Below are 22,347 nucleotides of genomic sequence, written 5' to 3'. Positions count from 1 at the left end.
GGCACAAATATCTTGTGTAACTCAACAGAAAAGTTACAATCATTTTTTTCAAGTTTCATTCACACTTACCCATGCAATGCTCTTATAACAGTTTTCTCCAGTGGATTGTTAGTATATTTGCTATCTAAGTTGAATGAGTATTCTGTTTCACATTTGAAAGTGACTTTAAAGGAGCCATCACAGCTAAGCACACTATGGGAGCAATAAAAATCTTTTAGGTGGGAAGATACAAATCGATTTTTGCACTTTATCAATGAATCCTCAGAAACCTTTTGTAGAGGGGAAGTATTCTGTAGATGCCGAAAAGGCATGACTTTTCCCACTGGAGTTCCAGCATCAGGACCTTTTGTCCCATTCTTGGCAAAAGCAGGGCCTGGTAACCCTCTCGGCTGTAGATGTTTCTTTGAATGTTCCACAAGGAGCAGGGCATATGAATGTTCCACAGCAACAAGCGAGTTTTGGCTTGCATCTGAAGATTTTACTGTTTCCTCAGGGGATGCTGACTGGGCTTCCTCAGGGGCCTGACAAGGTACCAAGCACTCGTCTTCCTGGCTAACGGTTAAGTCTGACCCTGAGTTACTCTTTCTATCAGAGGACAGTTTGGATAACAGTACACCTTTTTGACTTTTAATGCCCCTATGATATTCATGGTCCGAGGTACCATGCAATGAATTTTCTTTAGAGAGTAAAACATCATTCTGTGGCAATTCAGAGGAGCAGGGAAGAATTCTAGGCTCACAAGATGGGGTACAAGAGGTAGCAGAACTTAATGCAAGATCAGCTAACATATTTAGGGCCTGGGAGTCATAGTTCATAATGGAGTTTTCAGGAAGATCTTTATGAGCCACTGTGGTGCTTCCTGGTTGATCTGTATTTATACTAATTCCATCTTTTTGGCCATCTGATGAAATTTTTGATTGAAGCTGAAAAGCAGTTTCTCCCTTAGCTTCAGCATAAAAGGAAAAAAAAAAGGGGGGACACATATAACATTTCCTTTTCATAGAATTCTGTCGCATATTACTATGTTTTAATGAAAATTAATGGTACTAATGGTTAAGCCAACATATCCAAGAAAAACTATATTATACAGATTGCATATTAAAAGTTTGCTATCAGACTGAGGTCTCTTTCAATCCTCAGATCTATTTTAATGTGTTGCTCAATGGAACAAAATTTAAAGAACATTTAATTTTTTAAAAAAAATCATCACTCCAAAATGCATGTATTAAATAACACACAAGATGTACTGCTTACATCAAGAAATATTCAAAGAAGAAAAAGAAAACTTTCAGTCCTTGCCCTCAGGGGGCTTACAATCTAATGAGGATGTAAGAATGTGGAAGTATGAAATGTGTGTTAAGGTCAGATAATACACTTTCTCAGAAACCATTTCCCTTAATAAGTGGTTTATTAAAGAAGCCACCTAAGTTCACAACAGCGATGATTTTAAACTATATTATCTTTAATTATAAAATGTAATATGAATATAAAATTAGAAAAGTCATAATATGAATAAAATAAATCAACGAAGGCAGAGTATTCAGAATCACCAATTAATTTTATCATTTCTTATACTTTCAGTCATGAACACATTATCCCTTTATCTGCAAAAAAAAAAAAAGCAAATATACTGAAAATTTTTATTTCTGTAGATAATGAAATCTCTCCATTTCCCCTTAATCATAAAATTTACAATTTAGAGTGGTTTGTCTATGCATTTTCAGGCCACTACTTAATCATTCTTTTACATGTTGTTCTGAAGGATAAAGTTCACAACTATTCCAGGCAATGATTCCCTGGTGCAGGTAAATGAATGAACAGAAAAGCCAACTGTGCTTATAATTAACTGTAGTACTTCTGAAAACAATTGATAACATAACTTCAAAAGCCAATAACTAATACATTTAAAGAGAAGAAAACTACAGCTTATAATGTCATCAATTAGAATGAGGAAATATGTAGGGGAAAGGTGAAATCAATCAATTACTAACCAGTTTTTATTTAAAATAGCAAAACCCAAGGGGGGGTTTTGAGCTTAAAGCAGAACTGTCTTGTTCATCCCCACAGGTATATTAAAACTTGCAATTTATTTTATGATCTGGTGCATTTACTGCTAATAGAACAGAATGAATTTCATTCTATTTTAACACGATGGCTTCCATACACTTGTCTATCTCTTATACAGAATATATTAGTTAAGCCTAACACAAAGAATACTTGTGTTGAAGTCAAAAGAATACAGTTAAATAAATACAGTATCATGTAAATTCACTTAATTATTGACCTAGTACAGGTTCTTCATTAAAAATAAAACATCATAATATACCTCTAAGACATACAGATAAGAAAAGACAATGCTAAATAAATTCAGTGAATAAGAAACTATCACAAACTTTTAAAAGGACAGAAAATCATTAGTCTCAGTTTAAAAACTTAACATCAATAATTTTCAAATTGAGGTCAGCAAGGCCATATCCTATCTGCCTTCTTAAACTCTTGATTATTTCAAGTACAAAAAGTAAAATAGATCAGTACAGGTGATTAAGAAATGAAAAGAAAAGAGACTAATTTAAAAGGTAGTAACCTAAAAACTTTAATTTGGCATGTTGCTGCATAATCTATAAACATCTGCAATAGAGTCGGCCTATTTTTGAACATCCATTCTTTTTTGTGGGGGCAGCGAGGTGGTATTGGTGATTGAACCTGTGTGGTACCAGCTTTATCACTTAACCACATCCCTAGCCCTTTTTATTTTTACTTCAAGTAAGGGTCTTGCTAAGTTCCTGAGGCTGGCCCTTCAACTTTCAATCCTCCTGTCTCAGCCTCATGAGTCATTGGGATTACAAAGGCATGTGCCACTGTGCCCCACTAAACATATATTCTGAAAACTCAATTTTCTGGGCTTAATTTTCTGCCATCATCCTACTGAATAATTCCTTTCAATTTGTCAATATATATCTAAAAGCCAATTCAGTACAAAGAATTCAAGAAAGTGCTAGGAAAAATACATTATTAATGTTTACAAACTAATTGGAACAATAGGACCACAACTAATTTAATAGAAAATAAGATAAATTAAATTCCTTAACATTCTCTAAAACCCAACAGAAACTGGACGTGGTGGTGTATACCTGTAATTTCAGCTGCTCAGGAGACTGAGGCAATTTAGTAAGATCCAGTTTCAAAATAAAATTTAAAATTTAAATAGAGCTGGAGAGAGAGGATGATTGCCTACCATGTGTGAGGCCCAGAGTTCAATCCCCACTACTGCAAACAAACAAGAGACTCCAACAGGAAATGAAAGAGATTAGTGAGAGAGTGTAAGGAATCTTCTCTTTGTGAAGGTATAACTCAGTAGTGTAAAACGTGGGGCACTGGGGAAAGTGCACAAGAGTAAAAAACACCTATGCTGCACACAGAGAGGTATGGATGACTAAGAGGGGAGGGACATGTCAAGAAACAGCTGGAGTAAATATGGATGCATATGGTAGGACCACACCATGAATTCCCTTCAGAAACAAGCACAAAGGTTCAAATTTGGTATGGAAGTCAAAACTGGATCATTTTCAAATGGTGTGATGAGTTTTTTAAAAAATTTCAGTCATAAAACAATAAAGGAACTTAAAAACAAATAAGTTGACCTATAATTTCATCGCCCCCAACAAAACAACACTTTCTCTGAATTCCCACTATCTGCGAGACACACAAAAATCTAGTGATAAGGGAGAAAACAGAATAAGGGGAATCAGATTTAAAAAACTAACTGGAATATCAAGATATGAGGAATTCAATCTCTTTGTTAAACACAACAACACATATACTACAACAGGACTCAATACCAAAGGTAAAGGGTCATGGAAGTGTCAACACTGCAGTTTGGTAGAGGGGATGCATACCATACATAGCAAAGTCAAGAAGGAAAGCAAACCCAGGAGTAGAGGAGGCATGTGTTCAGTTGCAAAGAGGTAAAGTCTGAGGTTAAAAACAACACTTTCTACAGTTAAGAGGTTATGTCTAACAAATACAAAGTAGAGCAGTCCGGTTTTCTTCACGTAATTAAACTTTACTATCCATTTAAAGTTAGCAAATTAAAATAACTTTTAAAATTAAATTAATGTCTTTTAAACCAAATACAGGATTCTGGATTACTGACAGGTTTGAGCAATCTGTTTAAAATTCCTTTAGACAAACTTATAATATTCTACTTTTTATAACTGCTGATGATTCAGTCAAATACTGCTAGATACTACTTGCTTATGCATTTAGTCATGAATAAGGCCATTTATACTTTAACAGCTTACAAACAATTTATGTAAGACTTTATGCAAATTAAAAAGTAGGGTCTATTTTGTGATTTAAATATTGCCCTTTTCTAGTGTATTTACAACAAGAAACTAAGTTATTTATGTCAGTGTCAGAATATAAAACAAATTACTGATAAATTTCAACTGCTAATATTATTTCAATATATTATGTTGCAATCTCTATGAGATCTGTATTGTAGGGTTTACATTTGCAGGAAGAATGGTTCTTACCAGGTTGTGGCTGCTTTCTGATTCTGGGATTCTGATTGCCTTTTACTACATTTACCCTCTGTTTTTGTGGAGATTTCTTCATAGGTGGCTTAGCCCTTGCAACAGTTTTGACTGGAGATTTTTCTTGTTTCCTTGCCCTTTTAGCATTCGTTGCCACTGGAACATCTTTAGAAATAGAAGCTTCTTGGTTTTTCCTATCCAATTTGGTTTTCTGTACAAACTGTGCAGTCAGCACTTCCGCACCTTATATAGAAAAGACACCATTTTTTAAGGGATGGGGCCCCAGATATTTATCAGCATAGCTTTTCCCTTTATTTCTTTAATTTTGGGGCATAACTTTACTAATGGGGAATAAACTATATTTTGGGGTATCATTAAGATTTTTTTTTTTTAAAAAAAGGAGCTAAAATTTTTCACATTAAAAAAGTGACTTGGGAAGCTGAGGCAGGATGATTGCAAGTTAGAGAAACCCTGTCTCAAAATAAAAAACGAAAAAAGGGCTGCGGATATGGCTCAGTGGTAAAACTTAGCAAGTCCTGGGTTCAAATTCCTGGAAATAAATACATAAATATATACATATACATACATAAATGAAGTGTCTGTTTATAACCCTATTAGGTAAAGAAGAAAAATACAGCCCAATAACTTTACAAAAATAAGGAACAAATTTTTTTTTAAATGTGTACAAACTTTTTTGACTGATGTGACAGATAAGAATATGTTAATTCACAATCCCAGGAAATGGATAATTATATTTAAACAGAAAACAACACAGCTCTTATAAGGTGAAATGGTTAAAATTATGAATGTACAATCTCTGTAGTATGATTATAAAGAACCACACTATATATTTTACTTTACTGCTTCTAAACATCTAAATTTTTAATTTTTTTAAACTTATTTTTTGTGTAGTTGTTATTTTATTTATTTTTATGTGGTGCTGAGGATCAAACCCAAGGCCTCACATGTGCTAGGCGAGTGCTCTACCGCTGAGCCACAACCCCAGCCCAAATCTAAATTTTAATACCATCTGAAAATAAACTTTTAAGAAAATATAGGGGAAGACTGACAAAAATCTGCACCTAATTTTCTACAAATCTATTTACAAAACAAATAAAAACAAAACAAAAATCTGTCTTATACGATGCTGTTTGCTTTTTGCATGAAATTAAGAAAATAGCTTAAGATGGGAAATTAGGTGGGGAGGGAAAATACTGCCCACCTAAACATTACACAATAAAAGTTTCAAACTTTTTAAGAGTTAAAAACATGTTAATAAATACTCCATTTTCCCCATGGATTTTTCATAAATCTAGTTGTTTCCACCAGAAAGTTTAGCCACAAAGATATATAAAATTATCAGAAATGAACGTTGTCAAGAATTTTAAAGTTATAATATACAGAAAATAGCATTTCTCACTGAAAACAATAAACAGTATTAAACAGCATAATAAACTATGATGGCATTAGTGAATTATAAGGACAAAATAGAGATTCATTTTATTCTTCTGTAATTAGAGAACCAGTACTTTAAAGACAGCTTTCAGAATAATCTCTACATTTCCCAGGGTCTAATTATTTTTCCCTATTAAACTATCATAGGAAATGAAGCAGCTCATCAGTCTTTTCCAAGAGTAAGACTTCTCTCATTCCATTCCAGTTATTTTCTAAAAGCTTCAGCACACAGGCAAAATAAATATATCAAGCAGGAAATTGGTTAAGATTTAATTTAAAAAAAAAAAGAAAGAAAGAAAGAAAGAAAAATTAGATAACCAAGATATAGGGGGAAAGTTTCTAACATTGGCACAGTCAGGAAGGGAAGGTCTCTCACAAACCCAGGTCCTGAGGAAAGAAAAAGAAAAACGAAACAAGGTGATTCTCAGGGATGGCATTTTGTTTGTATGGATTACTCAATGCCATGTTTCTCAGATTGCACTCAGTAATCCACTGGTAGGTTGTAAAATAAACTCAATGAAATAGAAATCATCAGATTGTATTATATACAGTAAATGCATTATATACAGTAAACCAAAATTTTTGAAATTATTGTTTCAGTCATGTATGAATTTGTGGGTAGACTATAAAACAAACTGTTTGAGAAACAGTAAGAATGAATACTGAATTACAGATTGTTTAATATCTTGAAGTAGATTAGTTTACATAGAACAGAAACAGTATGGTTGGCCTGGGATATATTTTGAAAACCGTTGTAAAAAAGGATTCAATACTTCATATTGCAATACTTTCCAGCACCCTCTTCAATACACATATACTACCCACACCATTTCTCAAACCAGAAAACCATAATAGGCCAGAAATTATTATTTATTAAACCATAGGGTAAGGCTTTATTCAGAATCTTGGAGATCCCTAAATCCTGTGTTTCTTTAGGCATCAGCATTTTCTAATTCAAAATAGTATAGATAGGGCTGGAAAACTTAGTTTCTGTGAAAGGCCAGAAAGCACATTATTTTCAGCTTTGAAGGCCAATTAGTCTCTGTCATGATTGCTCAACACTGTCAAAGTTGAGTGAGAAGAGCCAGATGATTGATACAGGTATGACTCTTGCTTCTTGGGTAAAGTGTGTTGACCCTTTTGCTAAGTATAGTATCCTATACTTTTAGAGAATGTATACTGTACGTAATTTGAGATTATTCTATGCCAAAGTCATATGGTTTGCTGTCCTGAGCTAGCCAAAGTATATTTGTCAATAGAGTAAATGGTTCTAGACTCTGTCACTCAGTTTTTCGGGGCATCCAAACTGCTTATGGAACTTTCTCAATGTAAGTGTTTCTAAATCACTGTTTATTTGTTTTAGGTGGTCAGTCCTAAGACCCAGGTGATCATTTACAATATTCTGATACACACAAAGGATGAGAAAGCTGGCCCAAGTGAAACACAACTGAAACATAAGCTTTTGAGGTACCATCTCAGGGATGGTATTTTGTTTGTATGTATTACTCAATGCCATTTTTCTCAAACTGCATTCAGTAATCCACTGAAACACAAGTGAAACCAAAACTTTTGAGGTACCTCAGTTTCTCCCATATCTTGGGTTTGCAGGGGTAATCTAGGTCACCGCTTTTCAAGCTTAGCATGCCTGCAAAATACCTGGGGAGATATGTTGGTGTTTCTAACAAACTTCTAACCCACTGCCAAGCTGCAAACCACCAAATCCTGACAGAAACAGTGTTCGAATACAACTAACTAGTAATAATCCACATAAGTCATGCTTACCTCTTTTTCTTTTCTGAGGAAACTGTCCTTTAACTAACTTAAGGGTTGTTGGAGAGTGCGATCCACTGTCTGTTCCGGGTGCAGTTCTTTTGGGAAGAGGGCGACACAGATTAACCCTTTTATTCTGCACCAGGAGTGGCATGCTGGCTTTTCTCTTTGGCTGCACTCTCAAATTTGATGCTGGATTCAGTGGAACCACCACTCCCTTTTTTGCTGTCGATATTTCCTCAGAATTCCGTTCTGTTTCAGTTTCTTTCCTTACTTCCACCTCTGAGTCAAGAAATTCAGGATCTGGAGTCATAACTAAAGAAAATCCAGCATCACAAATTCCATCTGAAATACAAGGAGACTGAGGACGCTCTGCTAACAAATCCAAAGCAGCAGAAACTTCCAAAGTGTAACCACTAGGATCTGAAAAATAAGACCTCAACTGAGTTAAAAACTCTAATGGGCACTTTTCAGGTGGAGGAACCAAGTCAAAACCATTGGACGATTTCCCAAAGAATGCAGTCTTTTTCATTCCATCCCGAGCAACCGTCAATGAAGGGCTTTTATCTGCCTTGTACAGTTCTTGAAAACTGTGTTTTACTAATGTGCTTGGACAGGTTCCTTCTTCAGGAAGTGATTTCTTTGCTTCCAGCAGGGCATAATTAAGTGCAGGTAAAACAGGTATCACTTTCAGTGAGATGTCATCTTCAACTTTCAAATCTTTTACCCCTAAAATGTATGTCATATATTAAAAACCTGAAATTGTTTTTTCTCTTTAAATAAAACATGCAAGAAAAAAAAATATTTAGATGAAATGGTTAAATATGCTATGTTTCAAATGACAGCCTAAATAGCAATTTTAAAAGACTTACAGATATACTTCATGAATAAGTATGTCCATATATTTGATATTAAATGCACACACTGAACTGAAAAAGAATCATTTGACATATAATTGCTAGGTTAGAATGAATAAGCTAAGCCGTGCCTCCAGCTCCATTTCACTTGACAAGCAGTTCAGAAGGAGCTCAGATGGTCCTTCACAGCAGTAGCTCTGGCCATTATAGCGGGCAGATTTGCTTTCCTGCTTTTTAATTCTCATTTTCTTTCTTTAAAATATATGTACCTTATTTTATATGTACCTTATATAACTCACATCAAAATCTTTATAGAAGTTATATAATGCAAATCAGATGCACTGAAAGAAGTAAAGGATTTAAATAATCCCCAAATCTCAATGAAAAAACAGTTGCTAATTTCATCACCTTTCTGATCAAATGAAACAAAAATTTTAAAAATTAACTAAACCAATTACCTGTGTTTCACCTCTTTTTCTTGTTCCACTCTGTTAATTTTTTAGCAAATGGATAACTTAAAAAGAAGTAGTGAGAAAAAGGAAAGGCCAGATCCTCTATGAACTGCTTATTACAATATTAGAAAATTTCAGTCACTAGTAATATAAATCTATATATACAAAGACTACCAGTAGCCAGAAGCTGCAAACAGGAATTATACCATCTTTTTAAAGAAAAGGTACCCAAAGAATTACTAACCCCAAGTTAGTCCTAGTTAAATATAGTAACATAATAAGTATTAGGAAAAGGAAAAAAAGGGTAAATAAGAATAAACAGGAAAATGTGGCTATATATTAAAACAAAAATTCCTTTCATCATTTTAAATGAGTAATGAATTAAGGAAAAATAAAAAGCCCTTATGCATTTATAAGCACACAGTTTGCAATAAAGTATCATTTTAAAGGCAACTTCATTATTTCAAGATGGAATTTGGAAAGGCAGAACCTAATATGATTTGTCATAGAGTATCAAAAAATCCATGAAAGAGGGTGAGGCCTGTAGAGCACTTGCCTTGCCTATATGAGGCACTGGGTTCTATCCTCAGTACCACATAAAAATAAATAAATAAAGATGTCGTGTCCATCTATAACTAAGAATATATTTTTTAAAAATCTATAAAAGAGAAGTTAGCTAGGCAATATATTACTCTTCCCCCACCCCGGAAGATTTAACCTGGGGGTGCTTTACCACTGCGCTACATCCCTAATTCTTTTTTATTTTGAGACAGGATCTCTTTTTAAGTTGCTTAGGGCCTCACTAAATTGCTGAGGCCAGCCTTGAACTTGTGATCCTACTGTTTCAGCCCCTCAAAGTCACTGGGATTGTAGGTATGAGCCACCATGCCTGACTAATATTATTCAATTTAAAACAAATAGCTTAAGTTTTACTTCTGAATGACGGTTTAGTATTTTTTTTTAAAAGTCTTCATGAGCCTGAGTAGCACATGAAACACAAAACCCCAATAAGTATTCAAACAAAATTCTTGTGCTGTTCCTGGGTATAAGTAGTAATGGATCTTATCCAAGTTTATAATTTAAAAATAAATCAACTAAGGGGTTGTAGCCCAATGGTAGGGCGCTCGCCTATCACATGCGAGGCCCTGGGTTCAATCCTCAGCACCACATATAAATAAATAAAATAAAGGTACTGTGTCCAACTACAACTAAAAATAAATTGATTTTAAAAAATCAACTTAAGCCAGGCATGGTGACACACACATATAAGTCCCAGATACTTGGAAAGCTGAGGTAGAAAAATGACCTGAACCAATGAATTCAAGATCAGTTTGGGCAGCATAGCAAGATCCTGTCTCAAACACCACCAAACATATTTTAAAAATAAAACAAGCAACAATAACAAAACCTTTAAAAACTTTTCTGTAATGGTTGTAGCTTTATAAGTTCAAGACATAATTTTTTGTTTAAAAAACACACAGTGTTGGGCTGGGGTTGTGGCTCAGCAGTAGAGCGCTTGCCTAGCATGTATGAGGCACGGGGTTCGATTCTCAGCACCACATATAAATAAGTAAATAAAGGTCCATCAACAACTAATAAAAATATTTTTAAAAAGATGTTTAAGAAACATACAGTGTAGGGCAGGTGATGAAGCTCAGTGGTACAGTACTTAGCTACCATGTATAAGACTCTGGGTAGCTCCCTAGTTCCACAAACCAAATAAAACCCCACACATTTATGAAACAAGTGAGAATTTCTTCATGTTGACAAAAAAAAAAAAAAAGATTCACTTTTATTTTTTTATTTATTTGTTCAGGAGATATTTATTATTTTTGAGGTTTCTGGCATCAGTAGACCTTAAAGATAGTAGAATATAAAAAAGGCAGGCAATAGGCTGGGGATATAGCTCAGTGGTAGATAATGTGTTTAGCATTCATGAGGCCCTAAGTTACATTCTTAGCACAATGAAGAAAAAAAGAGTTACAAGAAGGGTAAGGTATTGAAATACACAAGTAAATATTTAAATTATATTAATGATAAGCATAGTGAGGTTATAAAAAAACTGATACCGAAACTATAACTTGACATATATGAATAAGCTAGATCAGTGTTCCTTAAGGTTTTTGCTCATTATCCTCCCCAGGAGCCACCTTAGCCTTTTCCCCTAATTGCCATAAAGAATAATACCAAAGATACACTGCATATCTCTTTTCATAATATATAAGTAATATTTTTTCACCACAGGAATCAAATTTTGGTCCTTTGGGCATTCAATGTCACTCTGAGAATGCATAAGCCAAATATGGAGTACAATAGTCCAAACAGTGAGAAGAGTATCCATGAAGACCCTGAGTCCTCCTATTGGATAGGCTATGGCAAAACAATCTCCTAGCTACTGTTGTTCAGTAACAAACAAATTCAATTTTAGACATTCTGAATTTGAAGTACCTTGGAGATATCAAGGTGGAAATATCAGTGGATATTGTGAGATATGTGTCTGAAGCTCAGAGGAAACGATAAGCCTGCAAAGGAGGTCTGGGATCAACTAGGAAAATTAAGGGATGAGAATTATTTAAGAAGAAACAGCATTTAACAGTTCATGTGCTACTGAGAGGTCAAGTTAGATGAGGACTGGGAAACACACAACAGACCAAGTGAACTGAATACCACTGTGTCCTTACCTGTTGACAGGTGTGAATGGAACAAATATAACCCATGTAGACCTATCTGCTCACCTCCCAAATCTATACAGAATGAGAATCAGAAGAAGAAAAGTTAGGTTGCCAATCTTATATAACAAAAGTTAAGTACGCTGAAAAATATTTCTTCCAAAAAAATATGTGTCCTTACTTGGTTCTGGTATTAAGGCTGATGATGTAAGTAAAATAAAAAATCCCCGGTCTTCTAAGCATTTGATGATTGCCTGAAAACACACACACACATTAAAAAAAAAAAAAAAAAAAAAAAAATCTTTAATACCTCTTCTCTTCTACCACACAGTGTATTCTGAGCTCAAAAGAATTTAAAAATTTTTGAAATGTTAATGTTTCCAGGAATCACAGAATTTAGAGCCCAATTTTAGAAATTGCCAGTTTCTTAGCCAAAAAAATCATGACCATGTTCTAAAAATAATAACTATAACAGCAAGGGTTAGTTTATAATAGCGCTTAACTATATAACAGGTCAATCAGAAAAAGCTTTTTTCACTCTTCCCCCACTGGGATAGTTGCCATTTCAAACCACTGAAGGCAAAGTTACCAAGTAGCCCACTGATTCACATGACAATTATTGTAGAATCATGAAATTTAAAAAAACTATACAATGAAAGAATCCTTTTAATAACATCCTAAAGATAAACAACACTCGTGTAGTAGGCAAAATTATCAAAAAGTTATTAATTATCACAAATCATAAAGTTAATAGTTCTTTTCCATTTTCAAAAATGTACCCCTAACAAAGATAAAATCCAATGTTCATAAAATATTAAAAACAAACAAACAAACAAACAAACAAAAAACAAGAAAACAACAACTACTGAGACATCAACATAAATTGAGGTACAAGGGGGATAAAAACGTATTAGTCAATGAATATTATATGTCCATAGACTGGGCATGGTGTATGCCTGTAATCCCAGTGACTCTGGAGGTTGAGGCAGGAAGATCATAAGTTGGAGGCCAGTCTGGGTAACTTAATGAGGCCCTCAGCAACTTAGTGAGACCCTGTCTCAAAATAAAAGAAAAAATTTAAAAAGGCTAGGAATGGAGCTCAATGGTAAAGCAAACCTGGGTTCAATTCCCATTAGCCAAATAAATAAATAAATACTACACACTGAAAATTCTTTTTGCAAATTAAAAAACTTCAATATAGGCATAGCCAACTAATATGTAGATATCAATTTCTCAATTAAGGTGAAATAAGTACATTTTAAATGAATGACTCTTACCAACTGTTTATTTTTAATGTACTCTGTTAGTTTATCTATCCTTTCCCCTTGTTTGTTTGACAGTTCCACTTCATACAATTCAAAGCACAAATCTTGACAAAAGACTGTAAAGGAAATCAGAAAAACAACATTCCTTATGTTTTTTTAATAGTTCATTCATTCATTTTGTAAGTCACAAAAATGAAAGAAACTAGGACTATCTTGATAAATTTTTATCACTTAGTGGTGTTCTTAGTTATAAAACGAAAAGTTATTGAAATAATTATTTTAAAACAATGCTCATTTACATTGGCACTGCTATAGGATTAATAAGATAAATACTATATAAATAAAATAAACATCAATATTCCAAAGATTAATCTAAGTGACCAAAATTTTTTCTTCTCACATTTTTATTTTTCATTTTAAAGGATATAAGTAAAATCAGCAACAAAAACTCTGCTATCTTTGATAGGAAATGTCTATGAGTTTCTAGTTATTTTTAATATCTGCTTAATTCTCTCAATATTCTAAAAGCTAGTCTTATTATCTTAGATAAACTACCTTTAACATTTTCTGGATGAATTCCAAGGAACTGACGAATATGGCAAATCTAGAACTTTCTCAAAAAACTCTTAAAGAATCTCTTAAGATTAATAGAAGAAAGGTTTGTGTGTATGTGCACACATGAACTACAAGAGAAAATTGGAAATAACAGGAACAAAAGCCCAGGACATGCAGTGTGCCATTACATTCAACAGACCTTTGTGCTCCAAGTAGTTCTGTTTTTTAAAGGCAGCTTCTGGTAGTCGTTTTTTCAAAGAAGACACTTTCATTACATACTTAAAATCAAGTTCCTGTGGTCTAAAAAACAAGGATATCAAGCAATGCAATAAATATTGAAATTATATATAGTTCCATAATTTTTGGTTTTCTAACATAATGCAAACAAAAATATAATGACCACAAAAGTTCTTATAGTGATAAAATCTAGGTTAAATAATATGCATATGTATAAAAAGTACAGATTTTCAACAAATGACCCAAATGTGCAAATTGGTTCACATTTTCTGAATACATGCAATTTTGATATAACCAAAATATCCTGATGTTTCAACAAATTATATATACTGCAAATTGAGAATTTAAAAAATCATGCTATTTAAGAGTTGAAAACTCTTACATATGCAGATTTTTTGAATCACTTCCCAACTACTTTTTCCTTTTTCAAAACTTACTTTTGGAAGGTTTAGACTAACTTAAACTGTGCAAAAATGGTACAAAGAATTCTTCCATACACTTCAGATTTCCTAAATGTCACCAGCATACCATATTTACTTTATCATTCTTCCTTTCTATATAATATTAATTCTGATTCTTTTGAAAATAAAATGCAAATGTGATGTCTTTTTACCCAAATACTTCTTCAAAAAGGAAATTTTCTGACACAATGACAAACCAATCAGTAAAATCAAGAAATTCACAATGTTACAGTATTATTACTTAACCTACCCCTTCTCCTCAACTTTTGTCAAAGTCTCAGTAAGATCTTTTGCAGCAAAAGTAAGCAATTTCCTATACAGGATGTCAATGCATTTTGTTATCATATCTCTTTGGTCTCATTTTATCTTAGTCTTTCTTTTCAAAAACCAGATATTTTAAAGAACACAGATCATTTTGTAGAATGCATGTGTATCTAGGTAGGTCAAATGCTTCCTCCTGATTATATTAGCAGCAATACCACAGACAGAAGGGATACAATGTCATTCTCTGTGCATTATACCAGAAAGCACTGACATCTATTCCATTAATAGTTACATTAACTTGACCCTTAGTTAAGATGGGATTTGTCAGTTTCCTGCGCTTTTGTGATTAATAAGCAAGTTAAAGGGATATGCAAATATCAATCGTTCATCTACTGTTTTTAGCATCCCCTTGATTATATACTTCAACATTTTTCTGTACATTTGGTAGTTGTGCTCTATTTTGAGGAAGAATTTTTCCTTCTTTCTCATTTATTCAAAAAATTCTTATTTTATTTTATGATTTATAATACCTCTCTGCCTCTTCATAAGGCCAACAGAAAGAAAATGAATCAATACCATACCAGTTTTCACCATTCATTTCAATTCAACTATGTCTATATTTCAATAATTTTGAGTACAAAGAATTGGTAAAAGAAAATATTTCATAAGATATACTTTACAGTTTGCCTAGAGAAAGTATTAATTATGATAATTCATTATAATGAAAATAAATGTAACAGCTACTTTATCTAACACTTTTACCCCTCAGAGAATCATGTAAAAACTAGAAACTCAGATACTGCTTATGGGTTTTTTTGGTACCAGCAATTGAATCCGGGAGTGCTTAACATCCTAGTCTTTTCCTTTTCTTTTTCTATTTTGCTAAGTTGCTTAGAGCCTTGCTAAATTGCTGAGCCTGGCTTTAAACTTGTGATCCTCCTGCCACAGACTCCCAAGCCCCAGGGATTACAGGTGTGTGCCACCACACCTAGCAGATACTGCAAATCTTAATAAAGACTTAGTGACAGGATTGAGTGGCTATAATCTTGTATTTATTAAGGCAAATCTGATTCACTTTGGGGAAAAGTCAAATCTCTAACATAAAGTAATTTATTCTGAGAGATCATTTTCCCATCACTAGATTAGAATTTAGGTCTCCTGTGTCATATCCTTGTGCTCTACATACCTACTCAAATATACCCTAATCTAAAAGCAAGTATAATTGTTGCAATTCACACCAATGCCAACCAGCAAGACCTCAGATGAGAATTTTTTAAAAAATTTAAAATTAAAAAATTAGGGTTAGGAGTGTAGCTCAGGGGTGGAGTGTGCTTGCTTAGCATGGGCAGGGTTCTGGGTTTGAAAGCCAGCAGTAGGGAGAAAAAAAAAAAACCCTATAAAACTTCATATAAGCATTTAGGAAGGAAACAAAATACAATACTTACAGCTGTGTTGGAATTATTGTACCGTAAGTAGACCAAAGAGTTATATCACACAGCACACAACCTTGAATAATTAATCTCCCTTTCCATGGAGAGAGAACTTTAAGAAATGAGAATAAAAAAGGAAACTGGATTATTTATGAATAAAACATTTACTAAAAACAAAAAACTGAAAGACTAATAAAATAATTTCTTACCATTTTTACTGAGTTCAACTCTAAAAAAGAAAAAAAAGCATTCTTATTAGAGGCAAAAGTAGTAAATCCCAGTAAAACAAAGTATGCACATAATTACTTACATGCTGTTATGAGCTGGTGCTGCCATCTTTTTAGGCTCCCTGTACTGAAAAGCTACAATTACATAAGGACAGATCTGTCTCGGTCTCTTAATAACAGTGTCGCCTGAAAGTTCATAGAGGTAATACTGAAAAAATAAAAACATATATTATCAGTGCTATGGAATTACATAAATATCAAATTTACCTCTTTTTCACCCAGCCCTGAAATTTAGCACATTAGATTCAGAAATATACTTTAGGTATTATTTATTCACAGGTGACTCTACCTGACTCAGCTCAAAGGCACGAAAATGACTTGTCTTGTGAGAAACTTTGTTTGTATCTGCCGCCACGTGGCAATCATAGCCAAAAGATGGCCTAGTGTAGTTAGTTGTATAATTCTCAGACACAAACTTGACTTTTCCCTGGAATGAAAATATTAAGACTAATCAGATGTCTTCAAATAGCAAAAATATTTACTCTAGAATTCATAAGCCTAACAAGGAAGCGGTTGTGTTTGCACCACCAGTAACTATAGTTAAGAATTATCTTCTTTAAAAAAAATGATCTTGGGCTGGGGCTGTAGCTCAGTGGCAGAACGCTTGCCTTGCATGTGTGAGGCACTGGGTTTGATCCTTGGCACCACATAAAAATAAAAACAAATAAAATAAAGGTATTCTGTCCATCTACAACTACAAAAACAAAACAAAACAATGATATTAAGGCCAATAATAGTTTTAATTATCACAAACCCTTTAAAACTATATTTAAAAATCTTATGTGTTTGGTTATCTTTCAGAGGCAAATACTCACAGCTTTTATCATAATATCAAAGGAATACATGAATAACTCCAAACTTAAGAGAACCAAAAAAAATCTTGTTTGCCAGGCAGTAATGCACACCTGTAATTCCATTGACTCAGGAGGCTGAGGACAGGAGGATTATAAGTTTGAGGCAAGCATCATCAAACTTAGTGAGACCCATTCTCAAAATTAAAAAAAAAAAAAAAGAACCATTTAAGAGGAAAAACTACACAGTCCACCATATTTTTTTAAAGTATTTTTTTAGTCTTAGATGGGCACAGTATCTTTATCTACATGTAGTGCTGAGGATCAAACCCAGTACCTAACATGTACCAGGAAAGTGTTCTACCATTGAGCTACATCCCCAACCCTACCCACCATCTTTCATGATATACTCTGTGAATGGCTATTTAGTAGTAACAACAGAAAATATAACAAAATTTGAAATTTCAAAAGATGAATTTCCAAACCAAAGTATTAATAATTGTAAATTATGCCAGGGCCCAAAAGTCAGCAACAAGCAAATATGTATAAAGTGCTTAGGCAAAGTGTAAGGCAGTTAGCCTTGATCACCAAACAGCCAACAGTATTTCCCATTATAGACTTTTCTTCAACAAGGATCAAAGTCAAAGTTATCATATGATGAATTACAAGTATTTAAAACCTGAATGAACAATAATAAAATATTGAATAATATAATGACATAAGAAAAAAATGTTCATAATATGTTAAGTTTTAAAAGAATTAGCATGCAAATATACAAACCATAAACTTTTTATGAGTTAGGAAATCAATATGTATGGGGGGAAATATATACCATATATGCCAATGTGAGATATGAGATTATAGACAATTTTTACTTTTAGAGGCAGGGTCTCTCTGAGTTGCTTAGGTTCTCACTTAAATTGCTGAGGCTTGCTCTGAACTCACAACCTGCCTGCCTCAGCTTCCTTAACTGTTCCTCCACATCTGGTTGGAACTACATTTTTTTTTTTTTAATTTTTTAATTTTTTATTGTTGGCTGTTCAAAACATTAGGAACTACATTTTTTACAGAAGATTTTTTTTTATTGATTCTTGAAGTCCTGCCTCTTCACTTATAGGACCCACCAAAGACAATACACTAAGAGGCCAAAAAAGGTAAATACTACTACTCAGTAACTGCAACCTCTACCTTTTCCCATGAAACATCTATGGCACTGAGCATTTTTTGCTTTTCTGAAATAAAATAAGGACTGAGAGCACCTAGGCAAATATTAAACAGCAATCTCTAGCCAGACAGGGGAGCAGACACTGGCAACAAACCAACCTACATGATCAAAACCAAAATGCTTATTATCTGTGTTAACAGACCTACTTTCTGCCAGAACTACAACACTTGTCACAGAGCAGAATGAAGTTTAAGACAAGCAAGGACAGTACATCATGTCAGTGTTATTTTCCCTGTAGTTCTTGGGGGAACAAACTTCAAAATATGAAGAGTTTACACTCTTTAAAAAGTCAGTAAAACTGGGCTGGGGTTGTAGCTCAGTGGTAGAGTGCTTGCATCACATGCTTGATGTCCTGGGTTCTATCCTCAGCAACACATAAAAACAAATAAACAAAAGTAAAGATATTGTGTCCATTTACAACTAAAAAAAATATTTTTAAAAAAGTCAGTAAAACTAATTTTTTTTTTTAAAGAGAGAGTGTGAGAAAGAGAGAGAGAAAGGGAGAGAGAGAGAATTTTTTAATATTTATTTTTTAGTTTTCAGCAGACACAACATCTTTGTTTGTATGTGGTGCTGAGGATTGAACCCAGGCCGCACGCATGCCAGGTGAGCGCGCTACCGCTTGAGCCACATCCTCAGCCCAGTAAAAATAAAATTTAAAAAACTCCAACCTTATCGAAAATCAAATTTCCTGCCATTTGGATGAAAATACTAATTGAGTGTCTCACTTAAACTGAACTACTTAGGACTTTAAGATTTGTGACATTAGTACAAAGGTGCCATATGAAGCTGTGAACAGCCTTTGAATGTCTTAAAAATAAAGAAAACGAAGACTTCTTATTTTGACAATTCAAATCAGACAACAAATGTTGTTTAAATTCATTTTCCATAACTGTAATCATATTATTTTATAAGCAGCTATTTGTTTTATTCCATATTTAAAAAGGAGTTCTGCTTAACAGGGATGAAAGACTTTTCACTAAACAATCTTTTAAAAATTATTATTTTGAAGTTTCTTTTCTTAAATATGTTCAGATGATATATTAAATGAACAAAAATTTGTTTTCAAAGAAAAGAAAAATTAGTTTTACTGAGTTTGAATAACTTGTCTTAGACAATTACTACCTTTAGTTAATGCTCTACAAAGAATATCATAAGGGGCTGAGTTTATAGCTCAGTTGGTAGAATGCTTGACTTGCATGCACAAGGCCCTAGGTAAGACAAAGTATATCTTAAGTAGATAACCTTCAGTTTTTAAAAGAAAATTATATAAAAGCACATCTGGGTCTTTACCTTAATTAGATTAAAAATTACAACATAACCAGATTTCCCATGATACCATGGTCTTGGATGAAGACAGTCTGAGTATTTGGAAATGTATACACCTATAAAAGTAAAACAGATTAATTTATACTTTAACAGACTATTTATACAGATACAATTCACACCTAGGACTGTTTTTAAATAATACTACAAAAAGAACGGATAAAAGTCCATTTTTAAAATGCTATGTTGATATTGCTTACACCTTTTTTTAAGAATCACTATATTTCAAAACCTTAAAGTTAAGAATGTGTGTTTGACAACCAATTTTCTAGTTTGGTATAATAACTAAAAAGGGATAAAAGTATCACATTTTTTGGAAAAATCCTAAATGTCTTCTTTTGGGATTTCTGTGCAATCACTCAAACAAAAGGCCTATGGTATTATGGTAATCTGACTCTCAAAGTTATTCTTTATGAAAAAATATCAATAAGCACCCTTATGTAATACTGAGAGTCTATGTGGTAGGTTCTGTGCTAGAGAGCAGTGACAAAAAAGTAAATAAAGTAAGGTTCCAGCCTTCAAAGAAGCTTGTTTTGCTAGCCTGCAAATTCTATCAAAGCAAAGGTTATATTTATTGTTTGCCAAAAAAATATAGCCCCAAATGCAGTAGGTACTCTGGGTCCAGCAACAGAGAACCACTAAAGGTTTTAAGAAGCAGACTGCCAGTAAAGAGGAAAGAATAGAACAACAATTAGAAAGCTCCAGTAACAGCTGAAAGAGAAGGATCCCAACAGTAGCAGTGAAAATAAGGAGAAAGGACAGACTTCAGAGATATTACTCAACTGAGGCATCTTTTTTGAAATACAAAACACAATGGGTGAGAAAGCTTAAGATATAGTGACAAAAAATAATCTATAATCAGAATCTTGGCTTCCAGTTATGAATAAGTCCCTCAAGGGAGAAGGGTAGGCCTGGGCACAGACACAAAGACCACAGATTCTCAAGAAAATTAAAGATTAATATACTTCCTAAGACTATGAAACATTGTATTAGTAGAACATATTACTATTAAACATATAATTATCCAGTTCTATATGAGCCAGAAACTATGAAATTTATGAAGGCAGTAGTGTTATTCTATTATCAAGCCCCACATGTGTTCAGAAGGATGGGTTCCTGTCAGAATAATCCATCTTTTACTTTTACCTCTCTACTGAAGCCAGCCTCTCAAGCAGCCGCAATAAAATCATGTGACTGTAGTAATGCAAGAAAAATTTCATATTTTTTGAGATGGAAGCTTAGGCGCTTATTGTAATTTACTTTCAAATTCTTCAGAAAAGAATGTAAATGAAGCAAATCATATAATGCAAAATGTTGTCTGTTAGCCTTGGGTTCTCTAACTTTTCTATATGTTAGAACTTTTGTAATGAAAAAAATGAGGTTAAAAAATAGGGGAAAAGAAAAAAGGTTTTAAGTAATGTTCCTGGGGTTCTAAATTTATCACCTTACAATATCCTTTAGAAGATATAAGTTGAATGTTAATCATTTTGTTTTACAGTCATTATGTGAACTAGTGATTATACTGCTAGTTATATATGCAAAATAAATGAAAACATAATGTCTACACACAAACTTATACAATAATTGATAATTACATTAATAATTAAATACATTAATAATTAATAATTAATAGCACAGAGTAGTCACAGCATAATAGCTAAAAAGTGAACACAACACAAATGCCCATCCACTGATGAATAAAGAAAACTGTGGTATATAAACATATAATAAATTAGACCATAAAAAAAAAATGAAGTACAGCCAGACTTGACGGCACGTGCCTACAATCCCAGTGGCTCAAGAGGCTGACAAGAGGACAGCAAGTTCAAAACCCAGTGTCAGCAATGGCGAGGTGCAAATTAGAAATCCTGTGTCTAAATAAAATACAAAATAGGGCAGGGGATATGGCTCAGTGGTTGAGTGAGTTCAATCCTCAGCACCCCACCCAAAATAAAACGTGAAGAGAGACAGGCTATAATACAGATAAACCTCTAAACCAGTATACTAAGTAAATGAAGTTACTCATAAAAGATCACATAATATGCAATTCTATTTATATGCATGTCATAGAGGCAAATCTATAGAGGCAGAAAGTAGACTAGTGGTTGCCTACAGCTGGTGATAGTGGAGAAAGGGAAGTCACTGTTCATTGACATGGGATTTCTTTTTTGGGTGACAAAAATGGGTCTAAAATTAATGATGGTGAATAGACTAAAAAAGCACAACCACACTGAATGGTACACTTTCTAAATGGGTGAGTTTTACAGTATGTGAATTATATCTCAATTCAAGTATTAAAAGGGGATGGTCAGCAAAAAACCAACCATAAAACCCAATAATCCTTCTTAGTCCTGGTATCTTGACATCTTATAGCACTTAACCCTGCAAAACACCCCCCTCTCCCTTGAGATACTTCTTGTGTGAAGTTCTACTTGCCAATTCTCCACCCAATTGGCTGCTCTTAATCCTTCCTCATTCTATGGGTTTTCTTATCTCCCCACACCCTGGTCCCATTAATGATCCAAAAGTTCTGTTGTGGGCCATCTATTCTTTCTATACTATCCTAAGTAAAATCTTGGCTTCAACTAATACCCTACCCCCAAATCTGATTCTGATCCCTTCCCAAATATTTTTTACCACTTGCAAACTATGTTTTAGAAACACTTATGAAATCTCATTATCTCTCAAATTTAACTCACTAAAATACTGTTCATTTACTGAGAAAACTAGGTATAAACTCTTGGGCTAAGTACTTTATACAGTCTCAC

At 33.5% G+C, this 22,347-nt stretch overlaps 1 protein-coding gene across 10 annotated transcripts in view; it reads right to left on the bottom strand.

Moving 5' to 3' along the window:
• The window catches only part of Tasor2 (transcription activation suppressor family member 2), a 72,821-nt gene that overhangs the window by 20,682 nt on the left and 29,792 nt on the right, over positions 1-22,347 (bottom strand). For 7 of the 10 annotated variants that reach the window (XM_048812628.1, XM_048812627.1, XM_048812622.1 and 4 more), the window contains 12 exons: positions 19,547-19,638; positions 16,527-16,664; positions 16,261-16,385; positions 16,160-16,179; positions 15,966-16,062; positions 13,758-13,858; positions 13,016-13,119; positions 11,920-11,992; positions 11,751-11,813; positions 7,773-8,489; positions 4,536-4,778; positions 70-946 (listed from right to left, as the gene is read on the bottom strand). In XM_048812628.1, coding sequence (XP_048668585.1) covers positions 70-946; positions 4,536-4,778; positions 7,773-8,489; positions 11,751-11,813; positions 11,920-11,992; positions 13,016-13,119; positions 13,758-13,858; positions 15,966-16,062; positions 16,160-16,179; positions 16,261-16,286 — 2,321 coding nt within the window. In that variant the 5' untranslated portion in view covers positions 16,287-16,385; positions 16,527-16,664; positions 19,547-19,638. The remainder of the gene's footprint in view (positions 1-69; positions 947-4,535; positions 4,779-7,772; positions 8,490-11,750; positions 11,814-11,919; positions 11,993-13,015; positions 13,120-13,757; positions 13,859-15,965; positions 16,063-16,159; positions 16,180-16,260; positions 16,386-16,526; positions 16,665-19,546; positions 19,639-22,347) is intronic. The other 3 variants (XM_048812623.1, XM_048812626.1, XM_048812624.1) reach the window with 2 other exon arrangements.

Source organism: Marmota marmota, unplaced genomic scaffold, assembly GCF_001458135.2.
Source record: "Marmota marmota marmota unplaced genomic scaffold, marMar, whole genome shotgun sequence".
Classification (NCBI taxonomy): domain Eukaryota; kingdom Metazoa; phylum Chordata; class Mammalia; order Rodentia; family Sciuridae; genus Marmota; species Marmota marmota.
This window is presented reverse-complemented; position numbering and strand designations above follow the sequence as displayed.